At 42.2% G+C, this 17,649-nt stretch overlaps 1 protein-coding gene across 1 annotated transcript in view; it reads left to right on the forward strand.

The window, feature by feature from the left end:
* Positions 1-800: 800 nt before the first annotated feature.
* The window catches only part of vps37ba (VPS37B subunit of ESCRT-I a), a 33,725-nt gene continuing 16,876 nt past the window's right edge, over positions 801-17,649 (forward strand). Inside the window, exons 1-2 of the mRNA XM_052032006.1 lie at positions 801-967; positions 14,526-14,697. Of these exons, the coding sequence (XP_051887966.1) occupies positions 869-967; positions 14,526-14,697 (271 nt within the window). The 5' untranslated portion in view covers positions 801-868. The remainder of the gene's footprint in view (positions 968-14,525; positions 14,698-17,649) is intronic.

Here is a 17,649-nt window from a genome sequence, read left to right on the forward strand (position 1 = left end):
CACGGTCCCACCCACCTTTTGTGTCATCAGCTGAGAAAAACTAAATTTTGTTCTTTCATCTGTATTGTGAATAGCTGGGACCCAAACACTATCCCTCTAGTTGTCATCTGCCACTGCAAAAGACCTCTTGTCTTTTTATCTAATTTTCAATTCATGCCAGTATATTTTCCACCATTGCCATAGCCTTGTGGTTTTAATGCTGAAGAAATGGAACAGTTGCATTTCTAACCCAATATGTTTCCTCCACAAAGGACATAGCCACAGAGACGGAGGCTGTTGGTCATGACCACCCCTTTTGACTCCACTTTGTCAACAACCATTTTAATGAAAACTCATTGTCCTGAACTGACATGGAGACACAAGAGACGGCAGATGCCGAAAATCTGGAGCAACACACAAAAGCGCTGAAGGAACTCAGCGGCTCAGGCAGCATCTATGGAGGGACTGTCCATTCCCCTCTAAAGATGCCGCCTGACCCGCTGAGCTCTTCCAGCGCCTTTGTGTGTTGCGACCTGAATTGATATCACTATTTATTTCTCTGCAGGGATTGCTCGACATGCTGGCCATTGTCAGCACTCTCTATTCACATTTTCGGAATTTTAGCTATGCATGTTAAAGAGTCACGTTAGACCCATCCAAGAAGAGGAAGCCCTCCAACCTGTACGCACACTGTAACCGCACCTGACTTTGTTTCCACACATTCAAGGCGTGTGCCCTGGGACGCAGCGTCATATGATTCACTTACGCGCTATTGGTTGGTGGTTACGTAAATCAAGGCGGAGGGGCGGGACCTCGGTGAAGGCTGTCATTTCCGTTGCGGGCTGACAGTGGCGAAGCAGGTCAGCGGCTGCCTGAGTTGGCGGTCAAGATGGCACTACCGGACCTCAGTTCGCTGAGTCTCCAGCAACTGAATGAACTGCTGGAGGACGAGGAGAAGCTGAATAAGATGGCGGAGCAGCAGGAGGAGGTGTGTGGGGGGTGTGGGGAGGGGGTAGCGAGTGCTAACAAAGGGAGAGGAAGGAGCCGGTGGCCCGGGTTAGGCCCGGCCCGGGATGGGCAGCTTGCGGAGAGTCGGGCGGTGGGAGGTCGAGGGAGGGCCGGCCGGGGGTGGGACTCGATCAGGGGCGGTGAGGTCGGTATCGATAGCGGTGGCGAGAGCCAGCTGCTCAACGTCAACCACCGCAAGTTTCCAAAAGATAATCTGCACTTCGCAAGTAGTCAGCCGGTTCGTTGTGTTTACTGCCTGATCCATGAATAGTTGCTGTGAATAACATCCGCAATGTTTGCGCAGAGTCTAAGAACCAGGAAACCCAAAACAAGAAAAGCTGAGTGGGTGGAGTGGGGTTGAGTTTTCACCTGAACTTGCATAGATCCACCTCACTTTAGCATTGCATCCAGTTCATAATGTCGCTGTGCCTGAGTAGGCACTTGAAATAATTTATACCGACTGCTGCATTGTTGTCTTCCAGAAAATAGAGCAGTGGTTATGGGGTTGTCAATATTTGCAAGAAGTCTTGTCAATCAAAGTTTGGAAATCACTTTCTTGGCCATTCTTTCTCTCAAAAGATGTGTTCATTTTCCAGTAAAGATTGCTCAAATATATCAAAGCCAATGGTAGTGGGATAATGGCTGAAACTGGCGGAACAGGAAAGGGTCAATAACCTTACTGGATGTTTTTTATAGGCTGCCCAATAGTAACAGGGATATTGAGGAGCAGATAGGGAAGCAGATCCTAGAAAGGTGTGATAATAACAGAGTTGTTGTGATGGGAGATTTTAATTTCCCAAACATCGATTGACATCTCCAGACAGTGAGGGGTTTGGATGGGGTGGAGTTTAAGTGTGTTCAGGAAGGATCCTTGACACAATATGTAGATAGGCCTACAAGAGGAAAGGCTGTGCTTGATTTGGTATTGGGAAATGAACCTGGTCAGGTGTCAGACCGCAGTGGGTGAGCATTTTGGAGATAGTGATCATAATTCTATCTCCTTTATGATAGCAGTGGAGAGAGATAGGAACAGACAGACTAGAAAGGTGTTTACTTGGAGTAAAGGGAATTATGAGGCTCTCAGGCAGGAAATTGGAAGATTAAATTGGGAGCAGATGTTCTCAGGGAAAAGTACAGAAGAAATGTGGCAAATATTCAGGGGATGTTTGTGTGGAGTTCTGCATAGGCATGTTCCAATGAGACGGGAAGTCACGAGAGGATGCAAGAACCGTGGTGTACAAAGGCTATAATAAATCTAGTCAAATGGAAAAGAAAAGCTTACAAAAAGTACAGAGAGCTAGGTAATGTTAGAGATCTGGGAGAGTATAAGGCTAACAGGAAGGAGCTTAAGGAAATTAGGAGAGCCAGGAGGGGACATGAGAAGGCCTTGGCGGGCAGGATTAAGAAAAACCCCAAGGCATTCTAAAAGTATGTGAAGAGCAAGAGGATAAGGTGCGAAAGAATAGGGCCTATCAAATGCAGCAGTGGGAAAGTGTATATGGATCCGGAAGAAATAGCAGAGGTACTTACTGAATACTGATGTAAAGTATTCATTACGGAAAAAGATCTGGGGGATTGTAGTGAGGACTTGCAGCAGGCTGAAAAGCTTGAGCATGTAGATATTAGGAAAGAGGAGGTGCTGGAACTTTTGGAAAGCATCAAGTTGGATAAGTTGTCGGGACCGGATGGGATGTACCCCAGGCTGCTGTGGGAGGCAAAGGAGGAGATTGCGGAGCCTCTGATGATGATCTTTGCATCATCGATGGAGATGGGAGAGGTTCCAGAAGATTGGAGGGTTGCAGATGTTGTTTCCTTATTCAAGATGGAGTAGAGATAGCCCGGGAAATTATAGACTGGTGAGTCTTACCTCAGTGGTTGGTAAGCTGATGGAGAAGATCCTGAGAGGCAGGATTTATGAACATTTGGAGAGGTATAATATGATTAGGAATAGTCAGCATGGCTTTGTCAAGGGCAGGTCCTGCCTTACGAGCCTGACTGAATTTTTTGAGGATGTGACTAAACACATCGATGAAGGGAGAGCAGTAGATGTAGTGTATATGGATTTAAGCAAGGCATTTGATAAGGTACCCCATGCAAGGCTTATTGAGAAAGTAAGGAGGCATGGGATCCAAGGGGACATTGCAATATGTATCCAGAACTGGCTGGTCCACAGAAGGCAAAGAGTGGTTGTTGAAGGTGTATTCCGCATGGAGGTCGGTGACCAGTGGTGTACCTCAGGGATCTGTTCTGGGACCCTTACTCTTTGTGATTTTTATAAACGACCTGGATGAGGAAGTGGAGGGATGGGTTAGTAAGTTTGCGGATGACACAAAGGTTGGATGTGCTGTGGATGGTGTAGAAGGCTGTCAGAGGTTACAGCAGGATATAGATAGGATGCAGAGTTGGGCTGAGAAGTGGCAGATGCAGTTCAACCCAGAAGTGTGAAGTGGTTCATTTTGGTAGGTCAAATATGATGGCAGAATATAGTATTAATGTAGGACTCTTGGTAGTGTGGAGGATCAAAGGGATCTTGGGGTCAGAGTCCATAGGACGCTCAAAGCGGCTGCGCAGGTTGACTGTGGTTAAGAAGGCATATGGTGTATTGTCCTTCATCAATCGGAGAATCTAATTTGGGAGCTGGGAGGTATTGTTGCAGCTATATAGGTCCCTGGTCAGACCCCAGTTGGAGTACTGTGCTCAGTTCTGGTCACTTTACTACAGGAAGGATGTGGAGGCCATAGAAAGGGTGCAGAGGAGATTTACAAGGATGCTGCCTGGAATACGGAGCATGCCTTATGAAAGCAGGTTGAGGAAACTCAGCCTTTTCTCCTTGGAGTGACGAAGGATGAGGGGGGGGGACCTGATAGAGGTGTATAAGATGATGAGAGGCATTGGTCAGGTGGATAGTCAGAGGCTTTTCCCCAGGGCTGAAATGGTGGCCACAAGAGGACATAGGTTTAAGGTGCTGGGGAGTAGGTATAGATGAGATGTCAGGGGTAAGTTTTTGTACTCAGAGTGGTGAGTGTGTGGAATGGGCTGCCGGCAACGGTGGTAGAGGTGGATACGATAGGGTCTTTTAAGAGACTGTTGGATAGGTACATGGAACTGAGTAAAATAGAGGGCTATGGGTAAGCCTAGTAATTTCTAGGGTAGGGACATGTTCGGCACAGCTTTGTGGACCGAAGGGCCTGAAGTGTGCTGTAGGTTTTTCTATGTTTAAAGGTCGGCACAACGTGGTGGGCCGAAGGGCCTGTATTGTGCTGTATTGTTCTATGTTTCTAAAAATATCGGATGGCTGTTTATGTTCAATGTTGTCTTGATTGCAGTCTTTATATCAAAGTAGTTGTGTGTTTATGAAGGCTTGCATATGGTTTGCCTTGTCTCTTTTAATCTGCAGTCTTCCCACTCACCCCTCCCTTTAATGGGAAAGCAGTACTGCTGGTGGTTGTGATAGCTCTTATTGTTTTTGCAGTGCATTGTTTGGTTTTTGACATAGAGTACATTGCAGCAGTAAAAAAAAATTGGGTTTATTCTGTTTTCTGAGCTGAGGGTGGGGGGGGGGGTGGTTGGTGGAAGGTGTTGGTGGAATGGTATTCACTAGTCCTCCTGGAAACTGGGAGGATCGAACAAGAGCTTCAGTTATACTTTTTTTTTCAAATAATGAATTTTAAAAAAGCAATGAGAGATCTCTGTATTGAGGTAAGGTGCTTTATTTAAACAATTCAGTATTTCAAACACCAAATGGAATTGTACAGTGTAAAGCTCCAGTTGATTTCAATGTTTGTATTTACGATATTTTGCTACTGCTTCCCTCTTGACTGGCAAGTGACATTTGTGTAAGTTGGGGGGGGGGGTGGGGTGGAATAGCAGGAACTGTACACTTTGAAGGCAAGAGCTGAAATATAGAATGAACTCCATTAGTGTCTTAAATGCTGTTCTCAATGGAAGATGGGGAAATGTGGTTTCTGCAGTATAGATTTGTATTTGAAAAGCAAGTTTTGAGATCTGATCATTCTGTTCTTTTTGAAGGGAAATGTACCATGGAGATGTGGTCGATGTTCAGGGATCTTTTGCAGGATGTTAGGGATAAATATGTCCCGGTGAGGCAGAGAAGGAATGGCAGGGTGAAGGAGCCGTGGGTGACGAGAGAGGTTGAACGACTAGTTAGGGAGAAGAAGGTAGCATACATAAGGTATAAGCAGCAAAGTTCAGACAGGGCCTGTGAGGAATATAGAGTAGTGAGGAAGGAACTTAAGAAAGGTCTGAGGAGAGCTAGAAGGGGACATGAAAAGGCATTGGCTAGTAAGGTTAAGGAAAATCCCAAGGCATTTTTCACTTACTTGAAGGGTAGGAGGATGGCCAGGGTAAAGGTAGGTCCGATTAAAGACAAAGGTGGGAGAATGCGCCTGGAGGCGGCAGAAGTGGGAGAAGTTCTCAATGAATACTTCTCTTCGGTATTCACCAAGGAGAGGCGTCTTGATGACACGGAAGGGAGTGCTGGTAAGGGTAATGTTCTCGAGGTTGTAGATATCAAGAGAGGATGTGTTGAAGTTGTTAAATAATATCAAGATGGATAAATCTCCGGGGCCTGACGGGATTTTCCCCAGGCTGCTTCAAGAGGCGAGGGAGGAGATTGCTGAACCGCTGGTAAGGATCTTTGAGTCCTCGTTGTCCACGGGGATGGTGGCGGATGTTGTCCCCTTGTTCAAAAAAGGCAGTAGGGATAGTCCAGGGAATTACAGACCAGTGAGCCTTACATCTGTGGTGGGTAAGCTGTTAGAAAGGATTCTAAGGGATAGGATCTATGAACACCTGGAGAATAATGGACTGATTAGGGACAGCCAGCATGGATTTGTGAAGGGAAGATCTTGCCTCACAAACCTGATAGGGGTCTTTGAGGAGGTGACGAGGAAGATTGAGGAGGGTAGTGCGGTGGATGTGGTCTATATGGATTTTAGTAAGGCGTTTGATAAGGTACCTCATGGTAGGCTTCTTCAGAAGGTCAGAGGCCAAGGGATCCAGGGAAGCTTGGCTGTGTGGATTAGGAATTGGCTTGCCTGTAGAAAGCAGAGGGTTGTGGTGGAAGGAGTGCCCTCGGATTGGAGGGCAGTGACTAGTGGTGTCCCGCAGGGATCGGTTCTGGGACCTCTACTTATTGTGATATTTATAGATGATTTAGATGAGGGGATGGAGGGCTGGGTTAGTAAGTTTGCAGATGACACTAAGATCGGCGGTGTTGTGGATAGTGTGGAGGGCTGTTGAAGCTTACAGAAGGATATTGATATGATGCAGAGCTGGGCTGACAAGTGGCAGATGGAGTTCAATCCAGAGAAGTGTGAGGTGGTACACTATGGAAGGACAAACTCCAGGGCAGAATACAGGGTAAATGGCAAGGTACTTGACAGTGTAGAGGGCAGAGGGATCTGGGGGTTCATATTCACAGTTCACTGAAAGTTGCCTCACAGGTGGATAGAGCAGTTAAGAAGGCCTATGGGATGTTAACTTTCATAAATCGTGGGATTGAGTTTAAGAGCCGCGAAGTGATGATGCAGCTTTACAAAACTCTAGATAGACCACACTTAGAGTACTGTGTTCAGTTTTGGTCACCGCATTATAGGAAGGATGTGGAGAAGGTGCAGAGGAGATTTACCAGGATGCTGCCTGGATTAGAGCGTATGGAATATGAGGAGAGGCTTAAGGTGCTAGGGCTTTATTCACTGGAAGGGAGGAGGATGAGAGGAGACATGATAGAGGTATATAAAATATTGAGAGGAATAGATAGAGTAGACAGCCAGCGCCTCCTTCCCGTGGCACCAATGCTCAATATGAGAGGGCATGGCTTTAAGGTTATGGGTGGGAGGTTCAGGGGAGATGTCAGGGGGAGGTTTTTCACCCAGAGAGTGGTTGGTGCATAGAATGCACTGCCTGGGGTGGTGGTGGAGGCAGATACATTGGACAGGTTCAAGAGTTTGTTGGATAGGCACATGGAGGAATGTGAGATAGAGGGATATGCGGGAGGAAAGGTTTAGATAGTGTGAGGGTGGTTTGATGGATGGCACAACATGGTGGGCCGAAGGGCCTGTTTTGTGCTGTATGGTTCTATGGAAAAATAAGTAGTTTTGAAAAATTAACATGAATTGTAGGGTTGCAATAGTGATAACAAACTGTCAGAATTCAATGATCATAATGTTCATATATAGAAATGAGTGGTATAATCTTATCCACTTCTGAACCAATTTTATTCTTGTAGAGTTCTTAATAGAAATAGTGCTGTTAAATAGAAATGTGAGGGTTGATTTGCAATCTTTATGACAAATTGCTCATTAGAAAGTGCAACATTTGAAGTACTTACAAAAATATTGCTTCTAGAATCCTTGAAACATTAAGTCTGCCTTTTTCAAAACATTTGAAAGGCCTGAAGTCTGTGGTAGTGAAATTTTGATTAACTACTCTCCTTTATCTTAGCTAGTAATTTTTCTTTAAAATCTAGATAATGCCTCTTTCCACAGATGCTGCATGATCTGTTATTTACACTTTCTGTTTCTAAACTCAGTGTAAATATATTTGTACATTTGTGTTTATAGCACCTTTAACTTGATTAAAATGCCTCTGGATGCTCCCAGGAATATTATTAAACCAAATAACAATCACACTAATACATAGGGCATGTGGTCAAAAACTTAGTCAAATTAGGTTTTGAGGAGCATCAACTAGGAGATGAAAGAGTAGTTATGGGTAAACATGTAACTGGTATTTACTTTCCACTTCCAGTAAAGCTTACTGTTTAAAAGAAAAGATGTTCAGTCTGTCTGCTTATTAAATAATCAGTCAGTTGACTTGTTTAATGTGTCACCTTGTTTATGCTATGCTGTTTTGAATATAGCTTTTAAATTCTACTTGGGCTGTATTAATTTGACTATATATAAACAAAGCAGGAGGAAAAGGCCAGGTGGCCACTAAGTTTTTCCTGAATAGTGTTTTGTGGTTAGAATGACCCTACAAAAACGCTGCACTTAAAATTTGAGAAACTTTGGCTAGAAATTTCCTGGGCAAGAGCCATGTCTTAAACTTTAATTTTGAATACCTGCACTGCTTTTGCTTTGGAGTCATGTTACAACAAAATTTCTCAATCATCTGTGCTACTTGCAAATTGTATCCATTAGTCCTGTTTTGTTAGTTAGGTTGGCCTGTGAGCCTTGTGTAAAAGACAACTCTTGTGTTTTTTTTAAGTACACTTATGCTAGTTATGAACCAGCACAAGTTTACTTTTAAGTCTCGTACATCACCACCAATCAGTCATTGGTATGACTCAATTTCATTTTTGGTATGGGCCAGGCTTTGTCTCTAGTTATTGTTCTCTTCAACCATCCCCTGCCCCCTCCCAAAAATAAGAACAACCAAACTGCTCGGCTGTTGGTTTTCTGCAACACAGTTTTGTATATCATTGGATGCTTTAAAAATTAGTTTTGATTTCTTAATGAAGGCAGGATAAAAACTAATCTTTAAATGTACAGATACTGTATATGTTCAGAGAATTGAAAAGCAAAGTTGCATAGCACTTCAGTTTTTTAAAAAAAACATGAAGTTCTGTGAAAAGTGCAGATTTCTATTTTGTCTAAAGTACAGAGATTGCTAGACTCATTGGCATGTCAGCAGAGAGAACTAACCTTTCAAGAAAGGTTGTACATTTGGGAGAATCTTAAAATCATGAAGGGGGTTTGACAAGTTAGATAAAGAAGTTTTTCTTTGAGTGTTTCCAAACCAGAGGTGATGAAGGACAGTCACTAATCCAAGTAAGAAACTCAGAATGGCCTTGTATGTTCGGTTGGCAAGAACATGGAGAGCAATTGAAGCAATTAACAATTCATTTAGAACGGGATGAAGGATAAAGCTACGCTGATAGGCGAAACATTTTGAGAGTAAGCTTGTGAACAAACATCAGCATAAATCATTTCTGGCAACTTGCCATTTTCTCTGGCAACTCTATGTAAATCATGGTTTGATTGTTTCAAGCTAATTTTCATAAAATTTAGTATGTTAAGGAAGATGGCATATTTTTAGTTTCTGGCTCCACTGGTTATGATGAAATTGAAAATTGAATAATCTAAGTTGTAAGCAATATCACTGAAATTGCTTTGGAGAAGAAAATGTGCAACAGTGGAGCACTTCTGTTTTAATAGGCTGATACTAATTAGGCCATCTTAAACCAGGAGTTGCAATAGTGTATGTAGTTTTTTTATCTAGAATAATTTCATGAACTGCTACAAAAATTAAAACTTTGCCATGGTTTTTAAATTTGGAAAAATACAAAATCCTAAATGCAAATTTACAGAACTGAAGGAGAACCTTAGGACTACTTGTTTATCTAACCCAATCCCACTTTTCAGCTTTTGGGTTATTCTGTTGTTGTTCAGAGGAATTCAGTTATAACCTTTAGAGACATGCATTTGGAGATTTTCTGACCTCTCCAGAGGGTACTTGTCCTTTCTGTTCTGTTGCGGTTGCCTGTACATCTCATTTAAGCCTTCCCTCAATACACCTCATCACTTATCTTTCTGGTTCTGGAAGCATTTTTACAAGTTTCCTCTGTAGCCTTTGCCCTTTTGCAGTCTTCCCACAAAAGGTTGAGCAAGATTGGATGCTGTATTAGATGTATAAATTTTCAATCCAGAAGGCCTTGTGGGCCATGGCATTGCCTACTATTGCCTACCACTTCCCATTTCAGTCAGATGGGCCATGCCCCTTGTGCAGATACCCTTAACTGTTGAGGCTCTTCCCTCCCCCCCCCCCAGTCTTCTCAAGCAGCATATCCAGATGATCACTGCTCTTTAGGTTAAAATGTTCTCAACTCCCTTTTATTCTATAAATTAACATGAATCCATGTCCCCTAGTTATCAATTTCTCTACCAGAGAAATGGATTCTTTCTGCTTGCCTTGAATGGCTCTCATAATTTTTGCAATTCAATTAATTTTCTCCCTCTGTTCTAAAGAAAACAACCCCAACCCAATAAGACTTAGTATAATTTTACTATCATCATAAACTTCCTCAGCACACTCTACACTCAAGTCCTGGTCATTTACATGCACAGTGAAAGGCAAAGGACATTTGTTCTAAGCTTTGCGAAAACCCTACAATACACAGTCCTCTTGTCACTAAAACTGTTGCCCATACCCCTTGTTTCCCAGTGTCAATTTAATTCAATTTCCCATTTTCACTTGGACTTCATGTGTTTTTTCTTGATGTGACCCATCAAACGATTTGCTAAAATCCATACTTCAAGTGCAGATCCAAATCTGTATGGTGTGTAGTGTAATTTACAAGAATGTTGCCTGGATTGGAGAGCTTGAGTATCAGGAGAGATCAGATAGGCTAGGTGTGAGGTGACATGATAGACATGCATAGATAGGGTAGATGGCCAATGTCTGTTTCCCATGGTAGACTGTCTAAAACTAGAGGGCATGAGTTTGAGGTGAGAGTGAGGAGATCTAAGGGGTAACTTTTTCCACATAGTAGTTGGTATCTGGGATGAGTAGCCAGAGGTGGTGGTGAGGACAGGTCTTAGAGGGATATGGAGTTAATGCAAGCAAGTGGGATTAGTTGGCATTGGTGCAGTGGGCCAAAAGGCCTGTTCTATGCTGTACAACTGACTATTGCATCGTCTGATCAGTCCATTTGTATGTTGGAGCAGCTTTCTATAAATTTCAATGCACATTAAAGGCACTCGTGCTAAATATTTGAATTGCACAGATGAAAATGCTACAAACAAGAATCTATTTTTGTATATATAGTGAAAGGAAATGGTAAATTGAAACAAAGACTTTTTCAACATTGACAGTAGAAGCTAAATAGCATCAAGGAAACGAAATTCTGCAGATGCTGGAATCTGGAGCAATACAAAGCACTGGAGGAACTCGGCAGGTCAGGCAACATCCATGGAGGGAAATAAACAGTTGACATTTCAGGCTGAGACCCTTCATCAGGACTGGAAAGGAAGAGGGCAGAAGCTAGAATAAGAAGGTAGGGGGAGGACTACATGCAGGCAGGGAATAGGTGAGATCAGGTGATGGGTGAGTCCAAGTGAGAGGGGGAAGGGAGGGTGGATGATGATGAGAGGTGATAGGTAGAGGCCAAGGGCTGAAGAAGGAGGAATCTGGAAGGAGAGGGCAGTGGACCATGGAATAAAAGATGGGGGGAGAGGAGATGGGCAGGTCATCAAGGTGGGGGAAGGGAGGCATAGGAATAAGGGAAGACAAAGGAGGAGGGGGGGTGGGGGGAAAGAAACAAAGGGGTGGGGCTACTGGAAGTTAGAGAAATCTATGTTAAGGCCATCAGCTTAGAGACTCCTCAAGTGGAATATGAGGTGTTGTTCCTCCAACCTGTGCCTGGCCTCAACCTGGCAGATGAGGCCATGGATAGACATGTCACTATGGGAATGGGATGTGGAATTGAAGTGGGTGGCCACCAGGAGGTCCTGGCTGTTGTGGCAGACGGAGCGAAGGTGCTCGACGAAGTGGTCACCCATCTGCGTTGGGTCTCGCCAATGTACCGGAGGCTGCACTGGATGCAATAAATGATACTCTCGGGTGAAGTGCTGCCTCACCTGAAAGGATTGTTTGGGACCCTGAATGGTGGTGAGGAAGGAGGTGTAGGGACAGGTGTAGCACTTGTTGCGGTTTTAGGCATAAGTGCCGGGGGGGTTATCGGTGGGGAGGGATGAGTGGACAAGCAGGGTGAGGGAAGACGTGCCTGGTGGTGTGATCCTGTTGGAAGTTGCGGAAAATGATGTGTTGGATACAGAGGCTCGTGGGGTGGTAGGTGAGGACAAGGGGAACCCTGTCTCTGTTATGTTGGCAGAGGGAGGGGGTGAGGGCAGATGTGCAGGAAATGGAGGAGATATGGGTAAGGGCAGCATTGATGGTGATGGAAGGGAAACCCCAGTTACTGAAAAAGGAGGACATCTCTGATGTCCAAGAATGGAAAGCCTCATGGGAACAGATGTGGCAGAGGAACTGGGAGAAGGGGATGGCATCCTTGTAAGTGAGAGTGGGAAGAGGTGTAATCCAGGTAACTGTGGGAGTCAGTGGGTTTGTAGAAGATGTCTGGTTAATCTGTCTCCAGTGATGTAGTCAGAGATCCAGAAAGGGGAGAGGTGTCGGAGATGGACCAAGTAAATTTAAGGACAGGGTGGAAGTTGGAGGCAAAATTAAGGAAATTGACGAGCTCAGCACGGGTGCAGGAAGCAGCCCCAATGCAGTCATCGATGTAGCAGAGAAAGAGTTGGGGGGCGTTACCAGTGTAGGCTTGGAACATGGACTGTTCAACATAGCCGACAAAGAGGCAGGCATAGCTGAGGCCCGTGCGAGTGCCCATGGCTACACCTTTAGTTTGGAGAAAGTGGGAGGAGCCAAAAGAAAAGTTGTTGAGTACCAGTTCCTCCAGAGGAGGGTGGTGGTGGAGGGGAACTGGTTGGGTCTGTTATTGAGAAAGAAACGGAGAGCCTTAAGGCTTTCCTGATTGGGGGGATGGAAGTGTAGAGAATGGTCATCCATCGTGAAAATGAGACTGTCAGGGCCAGGGAACTGGAAGTCGTTGAAATGATGGAGAGCATGCCAAGTGTCATGGACGTGGGTAGGAAGGGACTGAACAAGGGGGACAAAATGGAGTCAAGATATGAGGACACAAGTTCTGTGAGGCAGGAGCAGGCAGAAACAATGGGTCTACCAGGGCAGTTGGGTTTGTGAATCTTGGGTGGGAGGTAGAAATGGACAGTGTGGTGTAGGGGAACTGAGGTTGGAGACTGTAGAGGGGAGGTCACTGGAGGCAATGAGGTCAGTGATAGTGCAGGAAACAATGGCCTGATGCTCCTTGGTGAGGTCCAGGTTAAGGGATAAGTAAGAGGAGGTGTCCGAGAATTGCCGTTTGGCCTTGGCAATGTTAAGGTCAGTCTGCCAACATACAACAGCACCACCCTTGTTTGCAGGTTTGATGGTAATCAATCTTGGCTCTTGTGAAGTTTACTTGTAAATACTTGTTGCTTCAAAATTCCATCTTTTTTTTATATTATTTGAATGTGGACCAATTAGATCTTCAAAGTGAACTTATGAGATGAATATCAATAGGCGTTTCAGCATTAAGACACAAACAATTCTTTTTCTTGCACTGGCATTGCAGTTAGCAATAGGAAGTGCTGCAGCAGTTGGAGCTAGCCAAGGTCAGCAGACTTGGTACTGGTGTGGAGAACATAATCAGTATTTTCACATTCTTTTCAGTGGCCAGTGCAGCTGTTGTCAGAGTTTATTCTTTTCATAAAGTGTACATGATCTGTATAGTTAAGTTGACTTTTCTGATCTTGGCACTGGCTATATAAAATGCATCACATGGTCACTGCCCCAGGACTTTACCACAATTATAATCAGACACTTTATGTTCAATTTTACTGCAGATAAGGAAAGGACTATATTTGTTTGTTTTTAATTTTTGGAGCTATATCACTTTTTTTTATATGCTCAACTCTTATTGTTCTTGGCCTTAATCTAATTTTAAAATGTGAGGTATCGGTGTTAAAAGCAAATGAGTGTTGCAGCACATCTTTTTAAAATGAGAGTTAAATTGGTGGATAAAGTCAGGTGTCTTCTTGTAGCCACATTAAGTGTCTGGTCCAGCTGAGTTTCTGATCAGTAAGACCCAGGAAGCTAATGGTGGGTGCTAAAGCCTTCTGTGATTTAATTATGAATTTGTGATAGAAGATTTTGACATCTTATCCCTCAGGATGACTATGTCAGGTGTTTTGCTCGACTTGTCTATCCCAATTTAGACACCAGCTTTCAGATGTCTGAGAACCTTGCAAGGTCGACTGGACTGCGAGTGACTTTGTATCTGATTACTGAGTCTTGCCATGCCAGGCAGACCATCCAGGTTTATTCTTTGTTTCAGCTAAGTTCTTGTGATATAACCTGAGGCCATTTGAGTCACCCACATTAGTGGGTTTAGCATCCACATTAGTCAGACTGGATATGGATACCTCCCTGGAAGATATTTGGTAAACCAGGTTTTCATAAGAATTCATCTTGTAGTTTTGTTGTCATCACTACTGATGCCTGGCTTTACTTTTTAAATTCCAAATTATTGACTGAATTTAAATTCCACGGCTACTTTGGTGGGATTTGAACTCTGGTCTCTGGATCATTAGTTTGGTAATTTAACCACTGTCCCAGGTGCAAACAATCCTCAGATCTTCAAATTCTGTTATGTTCCTTTTTACATTCTGCTAGTGTGATCTTTGCAAGGAGAATACCTGTGACATAATATTTGTTGCCATAATATCTGTGAAATATCATTGATCTCTAACATTTGTTTCCATGACATTGCTTCCATAAATGAAAAGCTTTAGTGCAGTGGGGAGTGCCTTAGAAAAACCCAAGCAAAAGGTACTAATGTGGGCACAATAGGATTCAAAAATCAACAAACTGGCATCTCGGATGATTTAATAATTTGTGTAATTGGTAATATGAAATTATAGAAATTTCTTGTTTTTCAGGTACAGAATATTCAACCAAATAAAGACATGAGTCTTGCTAGTAACCGTAGTCTAGCAGAACAGAATTTGCAGTTTCATCCCAAATTGGACAACTTGAAACTTCAATTGACGAGGAAATATCAACAACTCCAGACACTGTTTGAAGCATATCAGATGAGGAAATCAAGATTAGGTAACCTATTGAGTTTTCTTTAACTGTAACACACTTTTTGATAGCTGCTTTAAAGTGTTTTATAAATGTGCAATTTTAAATCGTATGGCATGCATTTCCCATAAGTTTCAATGCCGAAACCTGAATGTGCTGTAACAATTCTGAATCTTAAGATCTCCCACCCCATTCTCAGTTTCTCTTTACATCATGCCATAATGTATAAATAAGCAATTGAGTGATATGCTATTTGTTTCTAGTTCCTATGGAGGATTTAACTGTACTTTGAACTTCCCTTTTAACACAGGAGTTTAAACATCTTTTACTCAGAAAATTGCAGATCATGGCTCAAAATTCACTGGAGTAATGATACTGGCAACTATTGCCTTGTGTTAGATCACTACTCTGTGGCAAATTTTATAAAACGCCATCAAACAATGGCTGATTCACTGTACAGCCAATGGATATATTTGTAGCCGCAAAATGTATATTATCTTCCAAAATGGCATTCCTCAATGCTGTTCCAAGAAATTTTGTAATGGTTGAACCGATGATTGCTCTGTTTAGCCTGATTAATAAAACGTGAAAAATCACAGAATAATTTTCTATTTACATGTAAGTGGCTCAACTCACTAAAATTCATCAGGCAGATCTCCCCTTCACTCTATGCGAAAGATGCATTTCACTGTGTATTTCAATGTACATGTGACTAATAGATATCTACATCTGAAACAAAAGAATTGTACTAATATAAAGCAAAGCAACTGGCAAGTCTCTGAATATTTTATAAAGATTAATTAACAACATGGTAGTAGTAAAATTCCCATCAGAGTACTGAATGTACTTGTCCCTAACAATATTCCTTTTTAAATAAATCATTTTTGTAGTAGTTTTTCCTGTATTTTGATCAGTGGCACAAATTGAATGGAGATTTGATGTTGTACAAGGACAAAAAAATAAATTCATGTTTAGTGCCTCTTACAAAAATCCAAAGTGCTCAATAGTTACTCTTCCATTACTGAACAAGTGTCAGCTTAGAATTTTGTGCACCATTTTCAAGAATGGGACTGAACCCACAGTCTCCTGACTGGATAGGATTGCCACAGATGAGCAACAGTACATTGCTTGGATTAAGTTCTCATTCTATTTTTTCAGTTCCTTATTCTTGAAATGGATTGGTTAAAGCCTATACACTTGTAAAATTGGGAAAGATATAAACATAATGCAATAACATGAAGCTATGAATTCAAATAGAAACACTTGGGTTCTTTGTTTGTGGGGATGAGGGGAAGATGAATCTATATGGACTTTCAGAAAGCATACAGTAAACTTCCATGTAGAAGATGTGCCTCTGATTTCACAGGGTTTAATTTTAGCTAAATTGTGGACAAAATTAGTTTTCTTTGGACAGCAGAAGACAGTACAGAGATATTAGATTATACATAATATAGAAGGAATTGACTGGAAGTTTTAGCACAAGAATCTTTGCTGGGGCTTAACTAATTCACCTGAGTTATGTGTTCAAGCTAAGACAGATTGTTATAGCAAGTATAATCAATTTTATTATTTCTGTAACTTTAACCTCTTAAATGGATGAGTAAAATTGACAAATCTGTTACAACTTGGGTAAAAAATTAGGCTGTCAATTGCTTTAGGATTCCTTGTACACATTACTAAAATGTGGTGGCAAAAATTAATCCAGAAGGCTAATGGAATCTTGTAGTGCGTGTGAAGAGAAAGTAGAGCTATAGGGGTAGCTGGTGAGAAGAGTCTTTGCAGCTGTACCAGTCCAGATCTGATTCAACAAGTGATTTGGATACTATCCTGGGCAATGTATCTTGGTATATGCAGGGCACATTCATCTTGGAGAAGCACATATAACAAAATCAGTGTCTGGCCATTTGGGAGAAAAGTTAAGAAACATTACTACTTAAAGCTTGTAAAGTGTAGAACACCATCTCTTAGAAAAGCAGTAGGAAGACTCAAGTCATTTGAACTTTAAATCTGGGAAAACTTTGGACAGAAGCATTCAAGCTATATTTTATTTGCATCTAAATGTAAATATTATTTGGCATTTCCTATGAACTGAAGGTTGACATTTTGCTCAATCTAGAATTGATGCTTTGTGAAATGACTCCTCAACTTTAAGGAATGCATTGGAGATTGTCCCTTTCACTGCATCCTCTCTAATGTTGACATTTATAAGAAACAAAGTTCAATTAGTTAAGCACAGTTGCTTGGAAGCAAGCATATGGGCTGCTGTATGTAACTGTTCTGTTGGAGCCTCTTGTAGTATATGCTGAAAGAATTTATACTTTATGTACTGAATTTTTTTTAAGGTTGCTGGTAACTTAATATTTGGATATTTAGGGTGTAGAGCATTGTTTATCATTACAGCAGATTGTTATTGGTTGACTAGATATAACCTTTTGATTTTGAGTGATTTTTAATACTTAAATGGTAATCTTGCAGATTATACGTTGCTGATAACTGCGTGTGATATGTAATGAAGCATTACTTTTAATGAGCTAAACATCTTGGTTTTATTTAAATTGATGTGTCACAGAAGGCCATTTGGCTGATTGAGTCTGCAAGGTAATGCAAATATTCTGGTTTTCCCCCACCCTCTAAAGGCTTGGATTTTGCTTCTCCAAGTATTTGTTTCCCTTTCAAATGACTTGATTGAAGATGACTCCACTGGTCTCCAGCAGTACCTTTTCTGTGGCACTGACAGTAGGTTATCCTCCATCCAGCTGTGTGACTTTTTCCAAGTTGTTAGTGTAAAACATATATACCTGTTAACACAGCCACTGAGGCTGGTGCTGTCTTTATCACAAGCTGCTAACAAATTGTGTGATTTCCAGCAATCACTGCAAAGATGCACGAACTAGTCATCAGTATGGTTGCTAACCTGCAATGATACTGACTTACTCACATTTCAAACTACATATTCTAGCTAAGTACAGTAAAGACATT

The sequence above is a fragment of the Pristis pectinata genome, chromosome 17 (assembly GCF_009764475.1).
Source record: "Pristis pectinata isolate sPriPec2 chromosome 17, sPriPec2.1.pri, whole genome shotgun sequence".
NCBI lineage: Eukaryota > Metazoa > Chordata > Chondrichthyes > Rhinopristiformes > Pristidae > Pristis > Pristis pectinata.